We start from the raw sequence: 26,087 nt of genomic DNA on the forward strand, positions 1-26,087 counted from the left end.
TTTAGTTTAAATAAGGAATCTATATTCAAGGAAAATAGTATTCTACAAATTTTTTCTTTTATCCTATGAAAGATAATAAGTCATCACAGAACTTGTGTTCTTATTTCTAATTATTGTGGTAAAGAATCATGTTGCCTGTCACTAATTATTACAGAAATGCAAATCAAAACAATGAAGATTCACCTCACACTGGTCAGAATGTATCATTAAAAAGTCTACAAATAACAAATGCTGGAGAGATGGTTAAGAAAGGAACCCTCTTACACTGTTGATGGGAATGTACATTGCTGCAGACACTGTGGAGAACATTATGGAGCTTCCTTAAAAAACTAAAAATAGAGTTGCCATATGATCCAGCAATCTCACTCCTAGGCATATACCTGGACAAAACTATAATTCAAAAAGATGTATGCACTCAAGTTTCATAGCACCAATATTTACAATAGCCAAGACATGGAACCTACCTAATGTTCATTGACAGATCAATGGATTAAGAAGAAGTGGTATATATACACAATGGAATACTACTCAGCCCTAAAATAGAATTAAATAACACCATTTGCAGTGACATGGATGGGCCTAGAGATGCTATGCTGAATGAAGTCAGACAGAGTAAGTGTGATATCACTTACATGTAGAATCTAAAATATGACACAGATGAACTTCTTTACAAAACAGAAACAGACTGAGTCATAGAAAAAAAAGCTTATAGCTCCCAAAAGGGAAAGGGCTGGGAAGGGGATAGATTAGGAGTTTGGGATGAGCAGATACAAACTATTATACATAAAATATATAAACAACAAGGTCCTACTGTATAGCATCAGATCAGATCAGTCGCTCAGTCGTGTCTGACTCTTTGCGACCCCATGAATCACAGCACACCAGGCCTCCCTGTCCAACACCAACTCCCGGAGTTCACCCAGACTCAACGTCCATCGAGTCAGTGATGCCATCCAGCCATCTCATCCTCTGTCGTCCCCTTCTCCTCCTGCCCCCAATCCCTCTCAGTATCAGAGTCTTTTCCAATGAGTCAACTCTTCGCATGAGGTGGCCAAAGTACTGGAGTTTCAGCCTCAGCATCATTCCTTCCAAAGAAATCCCAGGGCTGATCTCCTTCAGAATGGACTGGTTGGATCTCCTTGCAGTCCAAGGGATTCTCAAGAGTCTTCTCCAATACCACAGTTCAAAAGCATCAATTCTTCGATGCTCAGCCTTCTTCACAGTCCAACACTCACATCCATACATGACCACTGGAAAAACCATAGCCTTGACTAGACAGACCTTTGTTGGCAAAGTAATGTCTCTGCTTTTGAATATGCTATCTAGGTTGCTCATAACTTTCCTTCCAAGGAGTAAGCGTCTTTTAATTTCATGGCTGCAGTCACTATCTGCAGTGATTTTGGACCCCAAAAAATAAAGTCTGACATTGTTTCCACTGTTTCCCCTTCTATTTGCCATGAAGTGATGGGACCAGATGCCATGATCTTCGTTTTCTGAATGTTGAGCTTTAAGCCAACTTTTTCACTCTCCTCTTTCACTTTCGTCAAGAGGCTTTTGAGTTCCTCTTCACTTCCTGCCATAAGGGTGGTGTCATCTGCATATCTGAGGTTATTGAGATTTCTCCCGGCAATCTTGATTCCAGCTTGTGTTTCTTCCAGTCCAGCGTTTCTCATGATGTACTCTGCATATAAGTTAAATAAGCAGGGTGAGAATATACAGCCTTGATGTACTCCTTTTCCTATTTGGAACCAGTCTGTTGTTTCATGTCCAGTTCTAACTGTTGCTTCCTGACCTGCATACAGATTTCTCAAGAGGCAGGTCAGGTGGTCTGGTATTCCCATCTCTTTCAGAATCTCCCACAGTTTATTGTGATCCACACAGTCAAAGGCTTTGGCATATATGGAACTATATTTAATACCCTGTATTAAACATATTGGAAAAGAATATATATATATACACACACACACATCAGTCAGTTCAGTTCAGTCACTCAGTCATGGCTGACTCTTTGCGACCCCATGAATTGCAGCATGCTAGGCCTCCCTGTCCATCACCAACTCCCGGAGTTCACCCAAACTCACGTCCATCGAGTCGGTGATGCCATCCAGCAATCTCATCCTCTGTTGTCCCCTTCTCCTCCTGCCCCCAATCCCTCCCAGCATCAGGGTCTTTACCAATGAGTCAACTCTTTACATGAGGTGGCCAAAATATTGGAGTTTCAGCTTTAGCATCAGTCCTTCCAAAGAACACCCAGGACTGATCTCCTTTAGAATGGACTGGTTGGATCTCCTTGCAGTATATATGTATAATTGAATCACTTTGTTGTAAATGGTCTATTAAGTGACAACACTTTTCTGAATTTTCTTTTCTCTGTTGTTTAAGATAAAAAAAAATTGTTCTCCTTTCTCCAATAATTTGCAAAATATGTATTATTGGTTTTCATTTTAGAAACTAACAACGTTGTAAGTCAACAATACTCTCCCTTCCCCCAAAACAGAATTACGTTACTCAATGAATGGAGAACTTTGTCCACATTGCTTGAGTACACTTGAATTGGTAAATTTGCATTTTCAGTTACTGAAGAGTTTCCTCCTTTCAGAAATATATTCCCAAATCACCAACTGAGCAGCCCTGGTGTTTGTGAGAACAGAAGAGCTTTTCCTTTGATGTGAACTCCAAGCAGTTTCAACACAGATGAACACCTGGAAATTTAAAAAAAAATTCTTAATTCTTTGAATACTCTTCCTGGAAATATGGGAAAGCAGAACATGTGGTTAACCTACTACTGTCAAACTCTTCTTTTCCTGCTTTTATCCTTTTCATTTTTAATCAGTATTGTCAATGGAATTTCCACCATGGAAAACAGATATTTAGGCCCATTGATCTGAGGAAAACTTATAAAATATCAGATGCCATAAAACCCATTATCAAGGACTTCCAAAAGAACTCAGAAGGTCAAATTGCCCGCCCAAAGTTGTTAAACTGCTAGTCACTCCATGAAGGTAGGAGAAGGCTGAGATCATGGTAGGAGCCTGAACCAGTATGACAGCTCAGGTTGGAAGAAGATGTTTGGAGAAGGGACTAAGCTCATAGTAGCTCCCTGTGGTAAGTAACTTTTTTTCTATTTTTACCTTAGTCATGAAAGACTGATAGATGCTTTTCAGAAAAAAAAAACAAAAAACAAAAAACTTACAGAACCCCTTATCTGACTGCCACACTTGGCCTCAGCATGCGAACAGCAATTTTGCAGCTAGTGGTCACTGTATATGGATGTACATGGAAACAAAACTACTTCCTGTTTGTAAGCCACTGAAATTCATCTTTTAGAACACACACACACACACACACACATGCTCAATAGACTCAGGCTAGATATTAAACTATTTTAAGGACCATATCTGTTTCATTGTTTCATTTATGTTTCAATATACTTACACCATTAGCATAATATGTCATTATGTCAGTAATGTTGTTGGCAAAGTTTATGTCAGTAAAGTTTTTTTGTAAAGGAATGTACAAAAAAATCCTTAATGAACTAAGTCATCCTTATTCAGAAATGTGGGACTCTGACGTAGTTTTCATTCTTCACCGATGCATACCTTTAAGGAAAATGTTTTAAAAATCCACATTATAAAAATATGGCTATGTAATCACAACCATATTCTTTAAATTTTGATTTGAAACCACTCGGGGTGGTACACACAATGCGGTGTGAATAGCACTGCAAAGTCTGAAAATTGCACCATCTGGACCTGCCTGGCGAGAGCATTCCACAACTGGGCCAATGCCCGGCTGACAAAAAACTCAGCACACTCCACAGTATTAAACACTGCCTGAAGTCCATAACATGATATTCCAAATGCGCAGGATATAATCCCAAAGTCCTTACCTTATAGAACCAGGAACATCACAACATGGTAACATAGAATCGTCAGTTACCAGATGCCAATCCTGAGATATCACAGATGTTGGAATCACAGAAAATTTAAAGTAGTTAGGATGATCATGAGAGAAAATGGAGAGGAAGAGAGAGAGAAGTCAAATCAATAAGAAATAAAAATAGAGAACTAGAAAAGGAGAGACAGGTGGTAGAGATGGGCGAGAAGAGAGACAGAAAGTGACAGAAATAGAGACGAGGAAGGAAATTGTAAAACAGGGGAGCGATAAATAGAAAGAGAGGGAAGAAAGTCAGAGCTGGAAAGAAAGAGGGTGTGGGGTAGCAATAAGAAATCGAGAAGATCTGTGCACAGAGATGGACTAACAGAGGGAGGTAGAGAAACAGAATGGTAGAGAAAGAACTGGTCAAGAGGAGAGATGTACAGCAGGCCGGAGAGCTGTCTAAACCCATGACATAATTAGCGGCCACATAATGGGGTTACTTGCACATATATATGTGTATATATATACACACACACCACAGGTACTTGATTCTTCTGTTGATGGGCACTTGGCTTGTTTCCGTGCCTTGGCTGTTCTAAACAGTGAATATAAGGGTGCAGGCATCTCTTAGTGTTTTTGTTTTCTACGGATAAACACTCAGAAGTGGAATTGCTGGATCATGTGGTAGTTTCATTTTTAACTTTTTGAGGAAACTCCATACCATTTTTCATAGCGACTACACCAATTTACATCCCCACCAACAGTGCACAAGGGTTCTATTTTCTGCCCATCTTCAACACGTTATTTCTAGCCTTGTCAATAATAGCCATTCTGACATGGGTGAGGTGATATCTCATTGTAGTTCTGATTTGCATGTCCCTGGATTTCAGAAAAAATATATGTTTTTAGTTTGTCTGTTCCAACTATTGTGAAGCTCCTTATTTTTTCATGAAATCTGGACACTCTGTATGAGGCAGCCTTTTACTTGAGGATGAACATGAATCCTCTCTCCAATTGATTTATAACACATGCACACACACGAACACACATCCATTTAATTTTAAGGACAGTCAAATGTAGACCGACATAATCAATCTTACTTTCTTATAATAAAGCAGGTTCAGTTCTTACTGGATTCTCTGGTTTTTGCCTCCGAGTTTGCTTACAGGGGTAAAAGGAAAGGTAGTTCAGAGAAAGAATATAAAGATGTCACAGGACAAGACCGTGGCAGCAGCATAAACACTGAAATGCTGAACTACAGGGAACTTAGCTCCTGCTCACTTAGGACTGCTCACTCCACCAGGCAACAGGCAAGCTTGGTCCATGGCTCTCCTCCCCGCAGTTTGCATTTGATCCATCTGCTTGCAGTTCTGAGTTCTCAGTGCTCAGGCCTCTCCTCTCATGTGGGGGAGATGGCAGCTCTCAGCCTGCCACAGGGGGGCCCTCAAGAAAGGGTTGGTGCAGAGAGGCGAGGCTCCTCCCCAGGCCTCCCCCAGCACCCACCCACTCTGGGATGAGCCTGGTGGTCTTTAAGAGAGATCCTCCCTGACTTCTCTGCCTGTCACACCTGCTCAGAATCCCAGTCTAGCTCACTGCTGGGGCAGGATGCGGGCCCCAGCACTGCTTCTGGTTGTCCTGGCTCCCAGTAAGTGTGCTGCCTGGATGCTCCTGGAATTTTTCTGTATTTTGTGGCAATGTGTGTGTGGCGGGAGTAGGGGTGAGGGTGGGGGGTTTGTGGGGGAGAGGGTCATACTAAGAAATTAGTGTTTCTTCTTCCTCATTATTTTTTGTTGCTTTTCCCATTGCAGTCATGCAGGTATCTTCCAACTTGATGTTAATCACTAGTAAGACTGGGGAGACTGCTTCATTCCCTTGTGATCTTACACAAGGGGCCACCTATATCCACTTGTACAAACATGAGGAGGGGACGGCCCCCCGACGTCTTTTATACTACGACAGCTACAACTCAAAGGCTGTGCTTGAATCAGGAATCAGTGGAACAAAATACCATGTCTATAAGGGCACAGGGAGGAGCTATACATTTGCAATCCTAAATCTGCAAGCAAGTGATTCCGGCATATACTACTGTGCTATCTGGGATAAGCACGTTGGTTCAGACTTCCTGTACACTGCACTGGAAATTTTGCTTGTGGCTGAAAATCACAGCCCTGATATCAGCAGCTGCTTCACTTCCTCCCCCAATTTCTTTTTACTCTAAACAAAAAAAACCCCTGAACTCAATGCCCATGAATCAAACTTTATATTCCATGGCCACCTTCTACCTCCCCACAATAGCCATAGTTTTTCCTAAAAACAGGCCTCCATCTCCAGTCTATAGGCAAGCAGTCTGGCAGGCAGCATATTCTCAGCTCTCCCAGAAGCTGGTAGAGTTCATATTATTTTCTCTTTAAGACAGACAGAGAACCTAGGATTATCTGTGAGGGGAGATATTTAGGAGAGGAAAATGGAAAGGCTAGATAATACTGAACCATTCACCTGATGATTATGCAGAGAAAATGGCTGGGAATGGAGCATCTTTATTATCCAGGAGTATGAAGACTGAGAAATGATGGAATGAAAACTCAGACTTCTTGAACCTCAAGCTGGTATCCAATTTATCTTTTGGAAAAAAACTGATATCTCTCTTACATAATCAACGAGGGCATGGTTGACCTAGTGAAAATGTAGAGGGAAAAGTGATTGTTTTAGGTGTTGGTGGTTTAGTCACTAAGTTGTGTCCAACTCTTGAGACCCCTTGGACTGTAGCTTGCCAGGCTCCTCTGTCCACAGCAAGAATTCTCCAGGCAAGAATATTGGAGTGGGTTGCCATTTCCTTCTCCAGGGAATCTTCCAGACCCAGGAATTGAACCCAGGTCTCCTGCGTTATTGCAGGTAGATTCTTTACTGAATGAGCTATGAGAGCGCCACATTGTTGTATTTTACTTATACCCTCTGTTGAAGTTCAGCCCATAGCCAGAACTGTCTTCAACAAGTAAAGCCAAAGCTTCTTTCTACCCCCACTCCCTACCATTAACAAGGCCAAGTGCCAAACTAGAATGAAACTTATCAGATCATAGTTTTCTCAATAATTAAAATTAAAGAACACTTTGGGTGAACAATCAAAGAATGGTATATATTTCAATTGAAAAGTTATATCTCCAAGGATTGTGGCTGCCTTATTGGGCAGGTTTAAGGAAGCAAAATTGATATTGAAATACAGAAATATCAGCTCATGTGTATACGGCCTCTTGTGCATTGGTTCGTCCAAATCTGTACTACTGTCTGAGCTTCTAGAACAGTGTTTCTCAAACTGTGGTCCACGTACCACCTGCATCAGAAGTACCTGAATTGGAATAAAAGTGCATGTTCTGGATGGCACTCAACAGAGTGAATCAGAATCATAGAATGAAGGCTGAAAATGTGCATTTTTTGATAGACTCTTAGTGATTCTTCTTCAAGTTGATTTGTAAGTCTTGCTGCACTAGCACAGGAATGCCTACTAGAATAGTGTTCATGGTCTTATCCCCAACCCCAAAGCCCCATCTGTCTTGTTGCATCCTGGGTGCTGCTGCTCTCCAGGTCATCACATTTCTCTATCAGAATCTCGGAATAAAAACAAAACAAAACAAAACAAAACAGTCTCACACCACAAGTCAAAGCTTCAGATTCTTCTTAGTTCAGTGACTACAGACAGCAAGGAATTGGATAGTAAATGCACTGGCTTTAGCTTGCTCTACTGTATCAGCAACCACATACTGTAACTATTTGCAGCTTTAGGAAAGCCTGAAGCATAAATATATTTTCATTTATACTTTTCCAATGGTGTTAAGACTTTGTTTTGCACATTTGATTCCTTGATCCACTTTAATTTGAATTTTTGTGTATGGGTGTAAGGTAGCAATCTTAATGTGGAGATCCAATTTCTCCCCCAATTACTGACTAAAGCATTATTATATCACTGTTTTTCTTTGCACTTTGTGATAACTACTTTTCCATGTACTCACAGAACCCTTATGATCCCTCCCTCAGTTTCCATTCTCTGTCTCTGTTTATTCGGGTCATTTTCTCTAAGGACACAGCCAGAGGTAGAGACACTGTATGTACGAGAAACAAAAACACATGTAGGATAAGCAGTATGCTATACACAACCCAGGTGTGATTGAAGAAATCAGAGGAAATAAACAATCCTTGAAAACAATGAAAATGGGAAAACACCATACAAAAAAACTCTGTGGTATATAGCAAAAGCTGTTCTAAGAGAGAAGTTTATAGTGATGCAAGCCTACCTCAAGATACAAGAAAAACCTCAAACAAACAGCCTAATCTTACACCTAAAAGAACTAGGAAAAAGAGCAAATAAAACCAAAGGTAAATGAAAGAGAATAAAAATCAGAGTAAAGTAAAATAGAGACTAAAAACATCATAGAAAAGATCAATACACCAAGAGCTGGTTATTTGAAAAGACAAACAAATTGGTAAACCTTTAGCCAAACTCATCAGGAAAAAAAAAGAGAGAGAGAGAGAGAACTCAAAGATACAAAATTAGACATGAAATTAGAAGAAGTTAACAGCTGATACCACCAAAATACAAATGGCAATAACTCATTACTACAAATAATTACTCAATACATGGCAAGAAAATAGACTGCCTAGAAGAAATGGATACATTCCTAGAAATGTTCTAAAAAGTACAAGTTCTCCAGCAAGAATATAAAAACAGGGGGGAAAAGTCTCTTCAGCAAGTGGTGCTGGGAAAGTTGGACAGATGCACGTAAATCAATGAAGTTAGAACACACTCTCACCCCATACACAAAAATAAACTCATAATGGCTTAAAGATTTAAACATAAAACATGACACCATACCTTTCCTAGAAGAAAGCATAGGCAAAACATTCTCTGACATAACTCATACCAATGTTTTCTTAGGTCAGTCTCTGAAGGCAATAGAAATAAAAACAAAAATAAACAAATGGGACCTAGTCAGACTTACAAGCTTTCTCACATCAAAATAAACCATAAAAAAAGACAACCAATAGAACTGGAGAAACTATTTATAAATGATGTGACCAACAAGGGCTTAATTTCCAAAATATGTGAACAGATCATACAACAAAAACAAAAAACAAACAACCCAGAGGCAAAGTGAGCTGAACACCTTAATAGACATTTCCTCAAAGAAGACATACAGATGGCCGCTAGGCACATGAAAAGATGCCCAACATCACTATTAGAGAAATGCAAATCAAATGTACAAGGTGTAACTTCATGCCAGTCAGAATGGCTATCATTAAAATATCTGCAAATAACACGTGCTGGAAAGGGTGTGAAGAAAAGGGAATCTTAATATACTGTCAGTGGGAATGTAAATTGGTACAACCACTATGGAAAACAGTATGGAGGTCTCTCAGAAAATTAAAAATCGAATTACCGTATGACCTAGCAAGCCCACTCGAGGCCATATACCAGGACAAAACAGTCATCTGAATAGTGCCTGCACCCCTCTGTTCATAGCAGCACTACTCACAACAACCTGAACGTGGAAACAGCCTAAATATCTATTGACAGATGAATGGATAAGGAAGATGTGGTACATATCTATAACGGAATACTACTTAGCCATAAGAAGAATAAAACACTGCAATTTGCAGCAACATGGATACAACTAGAGATTATCATATTGAGTGAAATAACTCAGAAAAAGAAAGAAAATACCATACGATATTACTTATATGTGAAATCTAAAATACGACACAAATAAATCTATCTTTGAAACAGAAACAGACTCATAGACATAGAGATCAGACTTGTGGTTGCCAGCAGGGAGGAGGAGAAGAGGGATGGACTAGGAATTTGGAGTTGGCTGCTACTGCTGCTGCTAAGTCACTTCAGTCGTGTCTGATTCTGTGCGACCCCATAGACGGCAGCCCACCAGGCTCCCCCGTCCCTGGGATTCTCCAGGCAGGAACACTAGAGTGGGTTGCCATTTCCTCTTCCAATGCATGAAAGTGAAAAGTGAAAGTGCAGTCGCTCAGTCGTGTCTGACTCTTCGCGCCCATGGACTGCAGCCTACCAGGCTCCTCCGCCCATGGGATTTTCCAGGCAAGAGTACTGGAGTGGGGTGCCATTGCCTTCTCCGTTGGAGTTGGCAGATGTAAACTATTACATTTAGAATCGATAAGCAACAGGATCCTACTGTATTGCACAAGGAACTACATCTAATATCCTGGGATGAATCACAATGGAAAACAATGTTGAAAAAAAAAGAACATATGTACGTGTAAAACCGAGTCACTTTGCTATACAGCAGAGATTGGCACAAATTGTAAATCAACTACGCTTCAATTTAAAAAAAGGAGAGAAAAAATTCTCCAAATTTCTCCTTTTTAAAAATTAAACATTAAGTTAAGGTGTCTCCTGTCCTCTTCATATTCCAAGATTTTCTGCCCAAGGACTCAGTTAGTCCCCTACTCATAGCTCAGGTGATAAAGAATCTGCCTGCAATGCAAGAGACCCGGATTTGATTCCTAAGTCGGGAAGATCCCCTGGAGAAGGAAATGGCAACCCACTCCAGTGTTCTTGCCTGGAGAATCCTATGGACAGAGGAACCTCGTGTGCTACAGTCCATGGGGTCTCAAGAGTCAGACCCGACTGAGTGACCTTCATTCATTGTTCTTTATAACTCACACTTTTAGATGCCTTTTAATACAAACCTAACTCAATACAAACCTAACTCAATACACACCTAACTCAGCAGTGGCCACAGGACCGGAAAAGGTCAGTTTTCATTCCAATCCCAAAGAAAGGCAATGCCAAAGAATGCTCAAACGACCACACCATTGCACTCATCTCACATGCTAGTAAAATAATGCTCAAAATTCTCCAAGCCAGGCTTCAGCAATATGTGAACCGTGAACTTTCTGATGTTCAAGCCGGTTTTAGAAAAGGCAGAGGAACCAGAGATCAAATTGTCAACATCCACTGGATCGTAGAAAAAGCAAGAGAGTTCCAGAAAAACATCTATTTCTGCTTTATTGACTATGCCAAAGCCTTTGACTGTGTGGATCACAATAAACTGTTGGGAATTCTGAAAGAGATGGGAATACCAGACCACCTGACCTGCCTCTTGAGAAATCTGTATGCAGGTCAGGAAGCAACAGTTAGAACTGGACATGGAACAACAGACTGGTTCCAAATAGGAAAAGGAGTCCGTCAAGGCTGTATATTGTCAACCTGCTTATTTAACTTATATGCAGAGTACATCATGAGAAACACTGGACTGGAAGAAATACAAGCTGGACTCAAGATTGCCGGGAGAAATATCAATAACCTCAGATATGCAGATGACACCACCCTTATGGCAGGAAGTGAAGAGGAACTCAAAAGCCTCTTGATGAAAGTGAAAGAGGAGAGTGAAAAAGTTGGCTTAAAGCTCAACATTCAGAAAACAAAGATCATGGCATCTGGTCCCATCACTTCATGGGAAATAGATGGGGAAACAGTGGAAACAGTGTCAGACTTTATTTTTCTGGGCTCCAAAATCACTGCAGATGGTGACTGCAGCCATGAAATTAAAAGATGCTTACTTCTTGGAAGGAAAGTTATGAGCAACCTAGATAGCATATTCAAAAGCAGAGACATTACTGTGCCAACAAAGGTCCGTCTAGTCAAGGCTATGGTTTTTCCTGTGGTCATGTATGGATGTGAGAGTTGGACTGTGAAGAAGGCTGAGCGTCGAAGAATTGATGCTTTTGAACTGTGGTATTGGAGAAGACTCTTGAGAGTCCCTTGGACTGCAAGGAGATCCAACCAGTCCATTCTGAAGGAGATCAGCCCTGGCATTTCTTTGGAGGGAATGACGCTAAAGCTGAAACTCCAGTATTTTGGCCACCTCATGCGAAGAGCTGACTCATTGGAAAAGACTCTGATGCTGGAAGGGATTGGGGGCAAGAGGAGAAGGGGACAACAGAAGATGAGATGGCTGGATGGCATCACTGCCTCGATGGACGTGAGTCTGAGTGAACTTGGGGAGTTGGTGATGGACAGGGAGGCCTGGCGTGCTGCTATTCATGGGGTCCAAAGAGTTGGACACGACTGAGCGACTGAACTGAACTGAACTGAACTTTTATGATATTTGATAGAGAGCTATTTTTTCTTCCAACATATAATTAATAGTTCATAACTAATTTTAAGACAATCCATCATTTCCCTAAAATTAAAAATGCCTTAATTATATTTTTATATTAACATATGCTTGGAGGATTTGTGTTTTATTCGTGTCTCAGTATTCTTACTCCATTATCATGTTATGTCAGTAATTTTGCAATAAGGGTTAAGAGCTGCTATGCCAAATTAGTTATTTAAAATCATTATTTTAATAAACATTTTAAAATTATTTTATATTTACTTCTTATATCAATTGAAAGTAAATATAACTAGCTCAGCCTCAATCTTTACAACATGGAACAGAAAAATAAAATGTTACCTTAAGTCTCATTGGAATTAGTCTATTTATACACATGATTTTAAGAAGAGTTTGCATGTTTATGACATTGAGCTTTACCTTCACGAATATGATATGTCTCTCCATTTATCCAGGTTTAATTTTATTCCCTTTAGTAAAACCTTATACTCCTTCTTCTTACTGTTCTTATATTTAATAAAACTTATTAGTTACATAACTCTTTAGTTACTCTTTTGCATTTTCTTGCTTAAATCTTTCATGCATTTTGAAAAACAAACAATTCCTAAAGCTCCTGATAATTCTGCTCATGGTCTTGGAATAAGGAAAATCACAGGACAAGTTTTCAGAAAGGAACTGAGGGGACATCATTCATGACTACAATACATGCAAAGGGTATATGACAGCCCTAAGTACTAACAACTTAGAATTCTCAGTTTTGGGGAGGAGCCAAGATGGCGGAGGAGTAGGACGGGGAGAACACTTTCTCCCCCACAAATTCATCAAAAGAGCATTTAAACATCGAGTAAATTCCACAAAACAACTTCTGAATGCCGGCAGAGGACATCAGGCACCCAGAAAAGCAACCTAACTCTTCGAAAGGAGGTAGGAAAAAATATAAAAGACAAAAAAAGAGACAAAAGAGGGAGGGACGGAGTTCTGTCCTGGGAAGGGAGTCTTAAAAAGAGAGAAGTTTCCAAACACCAGGAAACCTTCTCACTGCCGAATCTGTGCCGAGCTTTGGAAGCACAGAGGGCAACATAACAGGGAGAAAAAATAAATAAACAATTAAAACTTGCAGATTTCGAGCCCTACGGTAACTCCCCCAGCAGAGAAGCAACGCAGACGCCTGCACACGCCATTGGCAAGCGGGGGTTGGGCAGGGAGGCACAGCGCGGGCTGCATCGCTTAGAATAAGAATCTGGCCTGAATACCCTGAGCGCTATCTGAGCGATATAATTTGGGCTAGCAAACCAGACTGTGGGATATCTACCTCGCGAAAAGCCAGCCCTAACCTAAGAAACCACCAGGCCCGCGCACGGAACAAAGGACTGAACAGAGATAGCCGGCTACAGACCTTCCCCCTCCGGTGACAGGCAGCCAGAGCCGGAAGGGGGCAATCGCAGCCCCAGAGAGACATTATCTATAATACTGTAAGCAGGCTTCTTTGCTAACTAAAACTTCTTGGGGGTCTGGACGGTAAACATCTGCCTGAGAAGGTGCGCTGGTTTTACACCCAGATAACCGACTGGCGGGGAGGCGATAAGTCACAGCATTGGCCCTCGCCAAACACCTCATCACCTGAGCTGCTTGGACCTGGGAAGAGCACAAAACGCAGGCCCAACTGAAGGACCTGGAAGGTACATGCAGCCCAGGGCCGGCCTCGGATTGTTCCCGGCGGAACAACCTAGAGCCCGAGCAGTGTGGACAGGGAGGCTACTTAGCGGAGGCAGACCCAGTGTGGCTGAGGCACTGCGAGCGCACACCAGTGTTATTTGTTTGCAGCATCCCTCCCTCCCTCCCCACAGCGCGACTGAACAAGTGAGCCTGAAAAAAAAAAAAAAAAAAAGTTGCCTCCACCGTCCCCTTTGTGTCAGGGCGGACCCTTTGTGTCAGGGCGGAAACCAGACACTGAAGAGACCAGCAAACAGAAGAAGCTTTAACAGAGGGAAACACCTTGGAAGCTACAGGCAATAGATTAAAACCCCGTGGTTACTACGGACTACATAGGAAGGGGCCTATAGATCTTGAGAAATATAAGTCGGACCAAGGAACTAGCCAAAAATGAACTGAACCCACAATACTCAAAACAAAAACAGAGAAAGTCCTAGATATATATTTACTATTTTTATGATCATTCTTTCTTTCTTTTCTTTTTTTTTTAATTAAAAAAAAAAATTTAAGTCCTCTATTGTTCCTTCAATTTTCAATTTTATAACCTATTACTTTGCAAAAAAAAAAACCTATTTTTTTCTTCTTCAGCAAACTTCATATATATGTATTTTATAATTTTTTGACCTTGTTTTGTTTTTTGTTTGTTGGTTTGTTTGTTTTCTTCTTTTCTTTAACATTGTATTTTTGAAATTCCAAACTCTACTCCAGATTTTTAGTTTTAGCTTTTTGGTATATGTTATCAATTTTGTACCTATAGTTTTTTTATAATTTCTGTGACTTTTTTTCCCCCTCTGTTTCTTTCTCTTCTTCTTTTATATAACATTGTATACCTGAAATTCCAAACTCTACTCTAGATTTTTAATTTATGCTTTTTGGCATTTGATATCAATTTTCTACCTGTATTTTCTTTATAATTTTTGCGACATTGTTTTTGTTTGTTTGTTTGTTTTCTCTCTTTATTTTTCTTCTTCCTTTTTTTTAACATTGTATTTTTGAAATTCCAAACTCTCCTCTAGATTTTTAATTTTTGCTTTTTGGTATTAGTTATCAATTTTGTACCTGTATTTTCTTTATAATTTTCACGACCATGTTTGTTTTTCTTTGTTCATTTTTTCTCTCTTTCTTTTCCTTCTTCTTTTCTTTAACATCATATTTTTGAAATTCCAAACTCTACTCTAGATTTTTAATTTTTGCTTTTATGTATTTGTTACCAATTTTGTACCTTTAAGAACCCAATCTTCAGGACCCATTTTTCACTAGGGAGCGAGATTACTGGCTTGACTGCTCTCTCTCCCTTTGGACTCTCCTTTTTCTCCACCAGGTCGCCTGTGTCTCCTCCCTAACCCCTCTCTACTCTACCCAACTCTGTGAGTTTCTGTGTGTTCCAGACGGTGGAGAACACTTAGGGAACTGATTACTGGCTGGATCTGTCTCCCCCCTTTTCATTCCCCCCTTTTATCCTTCTGGCCACCTCTGTCTCCTTCCTCCTTCTTCTCTTCTCTGTATAACTCCATGAACATCTCTGAGCGGTCCAGTTGTGAAGTGCACATAAGGAAGTGACTACTGGCTAGCCCACTCTCTCCACTATTGATTCCACCTCATCTCATTTGGGTCACCTCTAACTCCCTCCTCCCTCTTCTCTTCTCCATGTAACACTGTGAACCTCTCTGAGTGACCCTCACAATAGAGAAACTTTTCATCTTTAATGTAGATGTTTTATCAATGGTGCTGTATAGAAGGAGAAGTTTTGAAACTACTGTAAAAATAAGACCGATAACTGGAAGCAGGAGGCTTAAGTCCAAACCCTGACTCCAGGGAACTCCTGACTCCAAGGAACATTAATTGACAGGAGCTCATCAAACACCTCCATACCGACACTGAAACCAAGCACCACACAAGGGCCAACAAGTTCCAGGACAAGACACACCAAGCAAATTCTCCAAGATACAGGCTGCCCAAAGTCACCCCAAAACCATAGACATCTCATAACTCATTACTGGACATTTCATTACATTCCAGAGAGAAGAAATACAGCTCTACCCACCAGAACACCGACACAAGCTTCCCTAACCAGGAAACCTTGACAAGCCACCTGTACAAATCCACACACAGTGAGGAAACACCACAATAAAGAGAACTCCACAAACTGCCAGAATACAGAAAGGACACCCCAAAATCAGCAATTTAAACAAGATGAAGAGACATAGGAATACCCAGCAGATAAAGGAACAGGATAAATGCCCACCAAACCAAACAAAAGAGGAAGAGATAGGGAATCTACCTGATAAAGAATTCTGAATAATGATAGTGAAATTGATCCAAAATCTTGAAACTAAAATGGAATCACAGATAAATAGCCTGGAGACAAGGATTGAGAAGATGCAAGAAAGGTTTAACAAGGACCTAGAAGAAATAAAAAAGAGTCAATATATAATGAATAATGCAATAAGTGAAATTAAAAACACTCTGGAGGCAACAAATAGTAGAATAACAGAGGCAGAAGATAGGATTAGTGAATTAGAAGATAGAATGGTAGAAATAAATGAATCAGAGAGGATAAAAGAAAAACGAATTAAAAGAAATGAGGACAATCTCAGAGACCTCCAGGACAATATTAAACGCTACAACATTCGAATCATAGGGGTCCTAGAAGAAGAAGACAAAAAGAAAGACCATGAGAAAATACTTGAGGAGATAATAGTTGAAAATTTCCCTAAAATGGGGAAGGAAATAATCACCCAAGTCCAAGAAACCCAGAGAGTCCCAAACAGGATAAACCCAAGGCGAAACACCCCAAGACACATATTAATCAAATTAACAAAGATCAAACACAAAGAACAAATATTAAAAGCAGCAAGGGAAAAACAACAAATAACACACAAGGGAATTCCTATAAGGATAACAGCTGATCTTTCAATAGAAACTCATTAAGGCAGGAGGGAATGGCAAGACATACTTAAAATGATGAAAGAAAACAACCTACAGCCCAGATTATTGTACCCAGCAAGGATCTCATTCAAGTATGAAGGAGAAATCAAAAGCTTTTCAGACAAGCAAAAGCTGAGAGAATTCTGCACCACCAAACCAGCTCTCCAACAAATACTAAAGGATATTCTCTAGACAGGAAACACAAAAACGGTGTATAAATTCGAACCCAAAACAATAAAGTAAATGGCAACGGGATCATACTTATCAGTAATTACCTGAAACGTAAATGCGTTGAATGCCCCCAACCAAAAGACAAAGACTGGCTGAATGGATACAAAAACAAGACCCCTACATATGTTGTCTACAAGAGACCCACCTCAAAACGGGGGACACATACAGACTGAAAGTGAAGGGCTGGAAAAAGATTTTCCATGCAAATAGGGACCAAAAGAAAGCAGGAGTAGCAATACTCATATCAGATAAAATAGACTTTAAAACAAAGGCTGTGAAAAGAGACAAAGATGGTCACTACATAATGATCAAAGGATCAATCCAAGAAGAAGATATAACAATTATAAATATATATGCACCCAACACGGGAGCACCGCAGTATGTAAGACAAATGCTAACAAGTATGAAAGGAGAAATTAACAATAACACAATAATAGTGGGAGACTTTAATACCCCACTCACACCTATGGATAGATCAACTAAACAGAAAATTAACAAGGAAACACAAACTTTAAACAATACAGTAGACCAGTTAGACCTAATTGATATCTATAGGACATTTCATCCCAAAACAATGAATTTCACCTTTTTCTCAAGCGCACATGGAACCTTCTCCAGGATAGATCACATCCTGGGCCATAAAGCTAGCCTTGGTAAATTCAAAAAAATAGAAATCATTCCAAGCATCTTTTCTGACCACAATGCAGTAAGATTAGACCTCAATTACAGGAGAAAAACTATTAAAAATTCCAACATATGGAGGCTGAACAACACGCTGCTGAATAACCAACAAATCACAGAAGAAATCAAAAAAGAAATCAAAATTTGCATAGAAACGAATGAAAATGAAAACACAACAACCCAAAACCTGTGGGACACGGTAAAAGCAGTCCTAAGGGGAAAGTTCATAGCAATACAGGCACACCTCAAGAAACAAGAAAAAAGTCAAATAAATAACCTAACTCTACACCTAAAGCAACTAGAAAAGGAAGAAATGAAGAACCCCAGGGTTAGTAGAAGGAAAGAAATCTTAAAAATTAGAGCAGAAATAAATGCAAAAGAAACAAAAGAGACCATAACAAAAATCAACAAAACCAAAAGCTGGTTCTTTGAAAGGATAAATAAAATTGACAAACCATTAGCCAGACTCATCAAGAAACAAAGGGAGAAAAATCAAATCAATAAAATTAGAAATGAAAATGGAGAGATCACAACAGACAACACAGAAATACAAAGGATCATAAGAGACTATTATCAACAATTATATGCCAGTAAAATGGACAACGTGGAAGAAATGGACAAATTCTTAGAAAAGTACAACTTTCCAAAACTCGACCAGGAAGAAATAGGAAATCTTAACAGACCCATCATAAGCACGGAAATTGAAACTGTAATCAAAAATCTTCCAGCAAACAAAAGCCCAGGTCCAGACGGCTTCACAGCTGAATTCTACCAAAAATTTAGAGAAGAGCTAACACCTATCCTGCTCAAACTCTTCCAGAAAATTGCAGAGGAAGGTAAACTTCCAAACTCATTCTATGAGGCCACCATCACCCTAATACCAAAACCTGATAAATATCCCACAAAAAAAGGAAACTACAGGCCAATATCACTGATGAACATAGATGCAAAAATCCTTAACAAAATTCTAGCAGTCAGAATCCAACAACACATTAAAAAGATCATACACCATGACCAAGTGGGCTTTATCCCAGGGATGCAAGGATTCTTCAATATCCGCAAATCAATCAATGTAATACACCACATTAACAAATTGAAAAATAAAAACCATATGATTATCTCAATAGATGCAGAGAAAGCCTTTGACAAAATTCAACATCCATTTATGATAAAAACTCTCCAGAAAGCAGGAATAGAAGGAACATACCTCAACATAATAAAAGCTATATATGACAAACCCACAGCAAACATTATCCTCAAGGGTGAAAAATTGAAAGCATTTCCTCTAAAGTCAGGAACAAGACAAGGGTGCCCACTTTCACCATTACTATTCAACACAGTTTTGGAAGTTTTGGCCACAGCAATCAGAGCAGAAAAAGAAATAAAAGGAATCCAAATTGGAAAAGAAGAAGTAAAACTCTCACTGTTTGCAGATGACATGATCCTCTACATAGAAAACCCTAAAGACTCCACCAGAAAATTACTAGAACTAATCAATGACTACAGTAAAGTTGCAGGGTATAAAATCAACACACAGAAATCCCTTGCATTCCTATACACTAATAATGAGAAAACAGAAAGAGAAATTAAGGAAACAGTTCCATTCACCAATGCAACAGAAAGAATAAAATACTTAGGAATATATCTACCTAAAGAAACTAAAGACCTATATATAGAAAACTATAAAACACTGATGAAAGAAATCAAAGAGGACACTAATAGATGGAGAAATATACCATGTTCATGGATTGGAAGAATCAATATAGTGAAAATGAGTATACTACCCAAATCAATTTATAGATTCAATGCAATCCCTATCAAGCTACCAACAGTATTCTTCACAGAGCTAGAACAAATAATTTCACAATTTGTATGGAAATACAAAAAACCTCGAATAGCCAAAGCGATCTTGAGAAAGAAGAATGGAACTGGAGGAATCAACCTACCTGACTTCAGGCTCTACTACAAAGCCACAGTTATCAAGACAGTATGGTACTGGCACAAAGACAGAAATATAGATCAATGGAACAAAATAGAAAGCCCAGAGATAAACCCACACACCTATGGACACCTTATCTTTGACAAAGGAGGCAAGAATATACAATGGATTAAAGACAATCTCTTTAACAAGTGGTGCTGGGAAATCTGGTCCACCACTTGTAAAAGAATGAAACTAGAACACTTTCTAACATCATACACAAAAATAAACTCAAAATGGATTAAAGATCTAAATGTAAGACCAGAAACTATAAAACTCCTAGAGGAGAACATAGGCAAAACACTCTCCGACATACATCATAGCAGGATCCTCTATGACCCACCTCCCAGAATATTGGAAATAAAAACAAAAATAAACAAATGGGACCTAATTAAACCTAAAAGCTTATGCACATCAAAGGAAACTATTAGCAAGGTGAAAAGACAGCCTTCAGAATGGGAGAAAATAATAGCAAATGAAGCAACCGACAAACAACTAATCTCAAAAATATACAAGCAACTCCTACAGCTCCACTCCAGAAAAATAAATGACCCAATCAAAAAATGGGCCAAAGAACTAAATAGACATTTCTCCAAAGAAGACATACAGATGGCTAACAAACACATGAAAAGATGCTCAACATCACTCATTATCAGAGAAATGCAAATCAAAACCACTATGAGGTACCATTTCACACCAGTCAGAATGGCTGCAATCCAAAAGTCTACAAATAATAAATGCTGAGAGGGTGTGGAGAAAAGGGAACCCTCTTACACTGTTGGTGGGAATGCAAACTAGTACAGCCACTATGGAGAACAGTGTGGAGATTCCTTAAAAAACTGGAAATAGAACTGCCTTATGATCCAGCAATCCCACTGCTGGGCATACACACTGAGGAAACCAGAAGGGAAAGAGATACATGTACCCCAGTGTTCATCGCAGCACTGTTTATAATAGCCAGGACATGGAAGCAACCTAGATGTCCATCGGCAGATGAATGGATAAGAAAGCTGTGGTACATATACACAATGGAGTGTTACTCAGCCATTAAAAAGAATACATTTGAATCAGTTCTAATGAGATGGATGAAACTGGAGCCTATTATACAGAGTGAAGTAAGCCAGAAAGAAAAACACCAATACAGTATACTAATGCATATATATGGAATTTAGAAAGATGGTAACAATAATTCTGTGTACCAGACAGCAAAAGAGACACTGATGTATAGAACAGTCTTATGGACTCTGTGGGAGAGGGAGAGGGTGGGAAGATTTGGGAAAATGGCATTGAAACATGTAAAATATCATGTATGAAACGAGATGCCAGTCCAGGTTCGATGCACGATACTGGATGCTTGGGGCTAGTGCACTGGGACGACCCAGAGGGATGGTATGGGGAGGGAGGAGGGAGGAGGGTTCAGGATGGGGAACACATGTATACCTGTGGCGGATTCATTTTGATATTTGGCAAAACTAATACAATTATGTAAAGTTTAAAAATAAAATTAAAAAAAAAAAGAATTCTCAGTTTTTTCTGTGGACATTCTGTGGATCATGAGATCTTATTTCCCCAACCAGAGATTGAACCCAGTAAAAGCAGTAAAAGTGCAGAGTCCTAACCACTGTACTGCCAGGAAATTCCCATGAACTCTCAGTTTAAAAAAAAAAATCTATCTAAATATAATTGGCATCTGAATCTTTCATCCCTCCTCATTGTGTTGGGACTGTGAGCTGAGCTCCTGTGAATGGACAGTTGCCCAACATGACCTCCTTTTACTTTCATCCTTGGGGCAGAGGAACTGATTGCTCATGGGACTGAGACCATGAACAAGTGCATCTGGAGTAGACATGGAAGCAGTAAGAGCCTGTCCTGTCTGGTACTCGCAGATGGGCAGCTCATCTGTGCTCAGAGGAGTACTCAGCTGCTCCTGCCAATTTCTTTCCCCCTGCCCCAAAATGAGTGGCTTGAAATTACAGAATAGCCACGAAGAGACTTCTTTTGACTATCAGAGAAATGGGTATTGTTTTCAAGTGTTAGTTTAAAGAAAGTATTATTTCAAAGGAAAGAGAATTCTGCAAATTTCTTCCTTTATCCTGCTGCTGCTAAGTCGCTCCAGTCGTGCCCGACTCTGTGCAGCCCCACAGATGGCAGCCCAACAGGTTTCCCGTCCCTGGGATTCTCCAAGCAAGAACACTGGAGTGGTTGCAACTTCCTTCTCCAATGCATGAAAGTGAAAAGTGAAAATGAAGTCGCTCAGTCATGTCCGACTCTTAGCAACCTCATGGACTGCAGCCTACCAGGCTCCCCCATCCATGGGATTTTCCAGGCAAGAGTACTGGAGTGGGGTGCCATTGCCTTCATCCTAGGAAAAATAATATTAAATAAGTCATCATAGGACTTATTTTCTCATTTCCCTTTCCCTTGGTAAAGAATTGTGCTGCCCAATGAATGGAGAGTTTGTTCACATTTCTCAGGTATACACGTGTGATGGCTGATGGGGTATTTGCATTTTCAGTTACTGAAGGTTTTCCTCCTTTTAGCAATACATTCCCAAATCGCTAAACAGCCCTGGTGTTTGTGAAGAGAGAATTGCCTTTCAACTGATGCAAACTCTGAGCAGTTTCAATAGAACTGAACACCTGGAAATAAAAAAAAAGTCTTGATTCTTTGAATACCGTTCCTGGAAATTTAGAAACCCAGGTGGGTAACCAGCTGGTGTCAGTGGTGTGTTCTTTCCTGTTTTTATCCTTTTCATCTTCATCAATGTTTTCAGTGATTACTACTCCTTGGCAAGCAGATATTTGGGTCCATTTATCTGAGGAAAGTGGCTTCCCCAGTGGATTCCTGAGTCAGGAAGATTCCCTGGAGAAGGAAATGGCAACCCACTCCAGTATTCTTCCCTGGGAAATCCCATGGTGGGCTACAGTCCAAGGGGTTGCAAAGGAGTCAAACACATCCTAGTGACTGAATAATAACAACTAATCTGAGGAAAACTTATAAAACATTGGATGCTGTGAAACCTATATCCAAGGACTTCCAAAAGAATTCAGATCAAACCGCCAGTATGAAGTTTTTTGACTTCTAGTCACTTTATAAAGGTAGAAAAAGGCTGGGTTATTGTAGGAGCTTTTACCATTGTGACAGCTCAGGCTGGAGGAAGATATTTGGAGAAGGAGCTAACATCATAGTAACTCCTCCTGGTAAGTGTCATTTTTCTATTCTTACTGTAGTCATAAAATACTGGTAGATGCTTTGTAGAAACAACCTGGGCTCTCCCTGATATGGCTGCCACATTCTTGGTCTCAGCATCTAAACAGTAGTTTTACAGCTATTGGTCACAGTATATGGAAACTAAATCACCTTGTAAATGGTTTATTCTTGTCCCTGCTTGTAAGCAGTTGAAATTTGTGTTCTAGAAAACACACACAAAATAGACTCAGGCTAGATAGTAAAGTATTCTGAACATGTCTGTCTTATTGCTTCCTTTATCTTTCTATATTCCAACATAAATAGCATATTATGACATCACATTGGTATAAGTTATTAGTTCAAGTTCCTTTCCTTATAGGCAGTCTATTAAGTGAGAAACACTTTTCTTACTATATCTTCTCTATATTTTGAGATAAAATACTGTGCTCCTGAATCTCCTGCAAAACCAATATTCCTGATTTTCATCTCATCCCTAAGAGCAGTGGAAGGAAATTCTTACAGTAAATTATTATACAACATTGATAAATCTCACTTCTTATTGCTCTAGCTTCTTAGAAGGAGGCTGAGATTATTTGAAATTTAAACTATCTCATCCGTTGTGAACTTGTCTGGACATGGACCAGTTTGTGAGCTCAATGAGCCATTTCAGCTCCAAAGTTCATGAAAGGGTCTTCATGGCTGGGCATTCTCTTTTGCTCTTTCATTCTCTCAGCAAATATTTATTGAGGACAGTTTCTGTGCTGGGAGCCGCAGACAGAAGGGCGAACAAGACACAGAACAAGTCTCAACACCAAACAGCTTCTATTCTAGTGGAAAAGCATTCTAGATTCTGGCTTAACTGAGACCTGTCTTCTATGGTCCATGGCTGCAGAAGTAGGATGTCTTGGATTGTTGAGCTTGGTGTAATAGTTATTGCTTATTAAAAACGTATCTTTTGTTTGATGGAAGATTTTGATGAAATGGCCTCAAACCATGCCATTAAAGAGAATTTTAATATTAGTTAATATTTACTGAAGGACAGACACCATGATCGGAGAAGGCAATGGCACCCCGCTCCAGTACTCTTGCCTGGAAAATCCATAGATGGAGGAGACTGGTAGGCTGCAGTCCGTGGAGTCGAGAAGAGTCGGACACAACTGAGCGACTTCACTTTCACTTTCCACTTTCATGCATTGGAGAAGGAAATGGCAACCCACTCCAGTGTTCTTGTATGGAGAATTCCAGGGACAGGGGAGCCTGGTGGGCTCCCATCTATGGGGTCTCACAGAGTTGGACACGACTGGAGTGACTTAGCAGTGGACACCATGATACGTAGTTTCAATGCCTTATACTTTCCTCACCAGTAATCCTTTCATTCCCATTTTATAGATAAGAAACTGAGGTTTAGAGAAGTTTAGTTACTTGCCTAAAGTCACATGACTAGCTACTGTGGCAAAGTTTGGGATCCAGTAGAGACTTGTCAAAATAAGAGGACTGGATCATTATGTGATATTTGAAACATTAAGTCATGTCTTTATATCCTGAATATTTACCCTTCTGTAGCCTGACCTGGATTCTGTAACTAACTATTAGTAATAGCTCATACTTTGTATTGCTGCTCACATATGACAGCAATGCTCTTGATTTTAATCATAGCACTGAAATGACGTCTCTTTCCCTCACAAAGATCATGGAAGTCACATGAATGTGCATTTATTAAACATTCAGAATATGTGTCAGTTCTATCTCAATCCAAAAGAAGTGAATTAAAAATAAGAAATAATACAGCAAGAAAAAAATGTAGTGGAATAGATACCCTATATTAACCGACTAAAATAAGCACACCAAATTTTCAAATATGTTTTCCCACCACAAAATTAAAAAAAAGAACTTCAATGTGGAAGTCTTTAGTAGGAAAATGAAGTAAAAAGGGGACATTGCCTTCAATATCCAGTATATAAAATGGAGGAAATGGTCTTCAAACAAATATGTTTATGCTCCCAATGCATCAATGCAATGGGCACCAAAATGTAATGTCATTCATGAATGGTGACCCTCAGCTGATAAGATGAGGCAATCCAACTTAACAAAGGAGAATTTGAGTACCAGGCATCCTGCCATTTTTGTAGTCATTTGTCATAAGGCCCATACCTGGAGCTGCAAGCTGAACTTTGGGCATAAACTGGATAGATTTTTTGAAGCTGAAATTTCTGGTAAAATCTTGAGATACCCAACGACTGTGCTGTTTTGGGGGAAAAAGCCATTTGTTGTGGACAGCAGAAGTGACGTTCCATATACTGGCTGCATACATTAGGCTTTAGCCAATGTTCCCTTTGATTTTGTTCACCCTGGAAATGCAGCAAATACGACAGAACAAATGACTGCCTATTAACTGGGTGTGTGAAAAGCTGTGATACAGGCTTGGAGAATCCCAGACATATCAAAACACAGAGGAATACAAACAAGTCATCAGTTGCTATGGATCTACTTGTAAACCCCAGATACTGAATTCCCATCAGATAGGCAAGATTTGCTCCCATGATATTAAAATATCATGTTGGACCACACAATTATCACAAATAAAAATACTAATAATAATATCAATGATAATATAGTAATATTTACAACCTCTTACCTCTATATAATTTTTATTCAAATGACTTTTCAGATCTTGTTTCATTTTGAGCTCACCAAAACACTAATAAGGATGTTCATTTGACTTAACAGTAGCACGGTCATTTTCAAATAAATAAGGTACCCAAGGCGTTAGTTTACTTGATTTGCTCAACCACAGAGCTTGTTAGGAGCGAAATGAACCAGGACCAGAAGACTAGTGTCTTGAATTCCAAGTCATCATAGTTCTACTAGAATTTGAAGAAATCAGAGAAGCTAATTAGTCTAAAGTTTTTGATATGACTTGAATCACTGTGGAATAGTTATTTAAAAAACTTCAATGTTGGAGCAAAACTCATTGTCACAGGTAGGTATCAGAAGAACATAATTTTTTTCAAGGTAATGGAAGGTAAGAAATAATTAAATAGGAATTATATTTACTAAAAATGGGAATGTGGATGGGAATTAGATGTAGAGATTTAGGAGAGATTTTACAACAAATTCACATAGTAAAGGAGAGCATAGACAACACTGTACAAATATTATAAAAAATTTGGCTTCGTGTCTGTGTGGACTTCTATAAAGGGCTCATGTATAATGTACATAATCATCATGAAAGTATATGGCCCAGGGTTGAAGTTTGTCATTACAGGTAAGTTTTATGAGTTAACATGTCTCCTTTCCTGATGCTGAAGGGGTATTTCCAAAGAAAGTGGGCTTTGGAGTCAGGCTGA

The 26,087-nt window shown here is 39.4% G+C and overlaps 1 long non-coding RNA gene and 1 gene segment (V, D, J or C); one reads left to right on the forward strand and one right to left on the reverse strand.

Moving 5' to 3' along the window:
* Positions 1-2,409: 2,409 nt before the first annotated feature.
* LOC147374321 (uncharacterized) lies at positions 2,410-5,303 on the reverse strand. Of its 2 annotated transcripts, none has more exons than XR_015162641.1 (2): positions 5,161-5,303; positions 2,410-2,702 (listed from the first exon to the last, which is right to left on the reverse strand). It is a non-coding gene; the product is annotated as an uncharacterized LOC147374321 (long non-coding RNA). The 2 variants fall into 2 exon arrangements; XR_015162640.1 differs by lacking the exon at positions 5,161-5,303 and adding an exon at positions 3,890-4,129.
* Positions 5,304-5,386: 83 nt separating this feature from the next.
* LOC147374322 (T-cell receptor gamma chain C region C7.5-like) overlaps positions 5,387-26,087 on the forward strand; it is a 33,678-nt gene continuing 12,977 nt past the window's right edge. Inside the window, 4 exon segments of the C gene segment in view lie at positions 5,387-5,524; positions 5,688-5,986; positions 20,936-20,940; positions 22,696-22,751. Of these exon segments, the coding sequence occupies positions 5,485-5,524; positions 5,688-5,986; positions 20,936-20,940; positions 22,696-22,751 (400 nt within the window).

Source organism: Bos grunniens, chromosome 4 (assembly GCF_055505025.1).
Source record: "Bos grunniens cultivar Pamir isolate PY7600 chromosome 4, Bosgru_T2T1.0, whole genome shotgun sequence".
Lineage (NCBI taxonomy): Eukaryota > Metazoa > Chordata > Mammalia > Artiodactyla > Bovidae > Bos > Bos grunniens.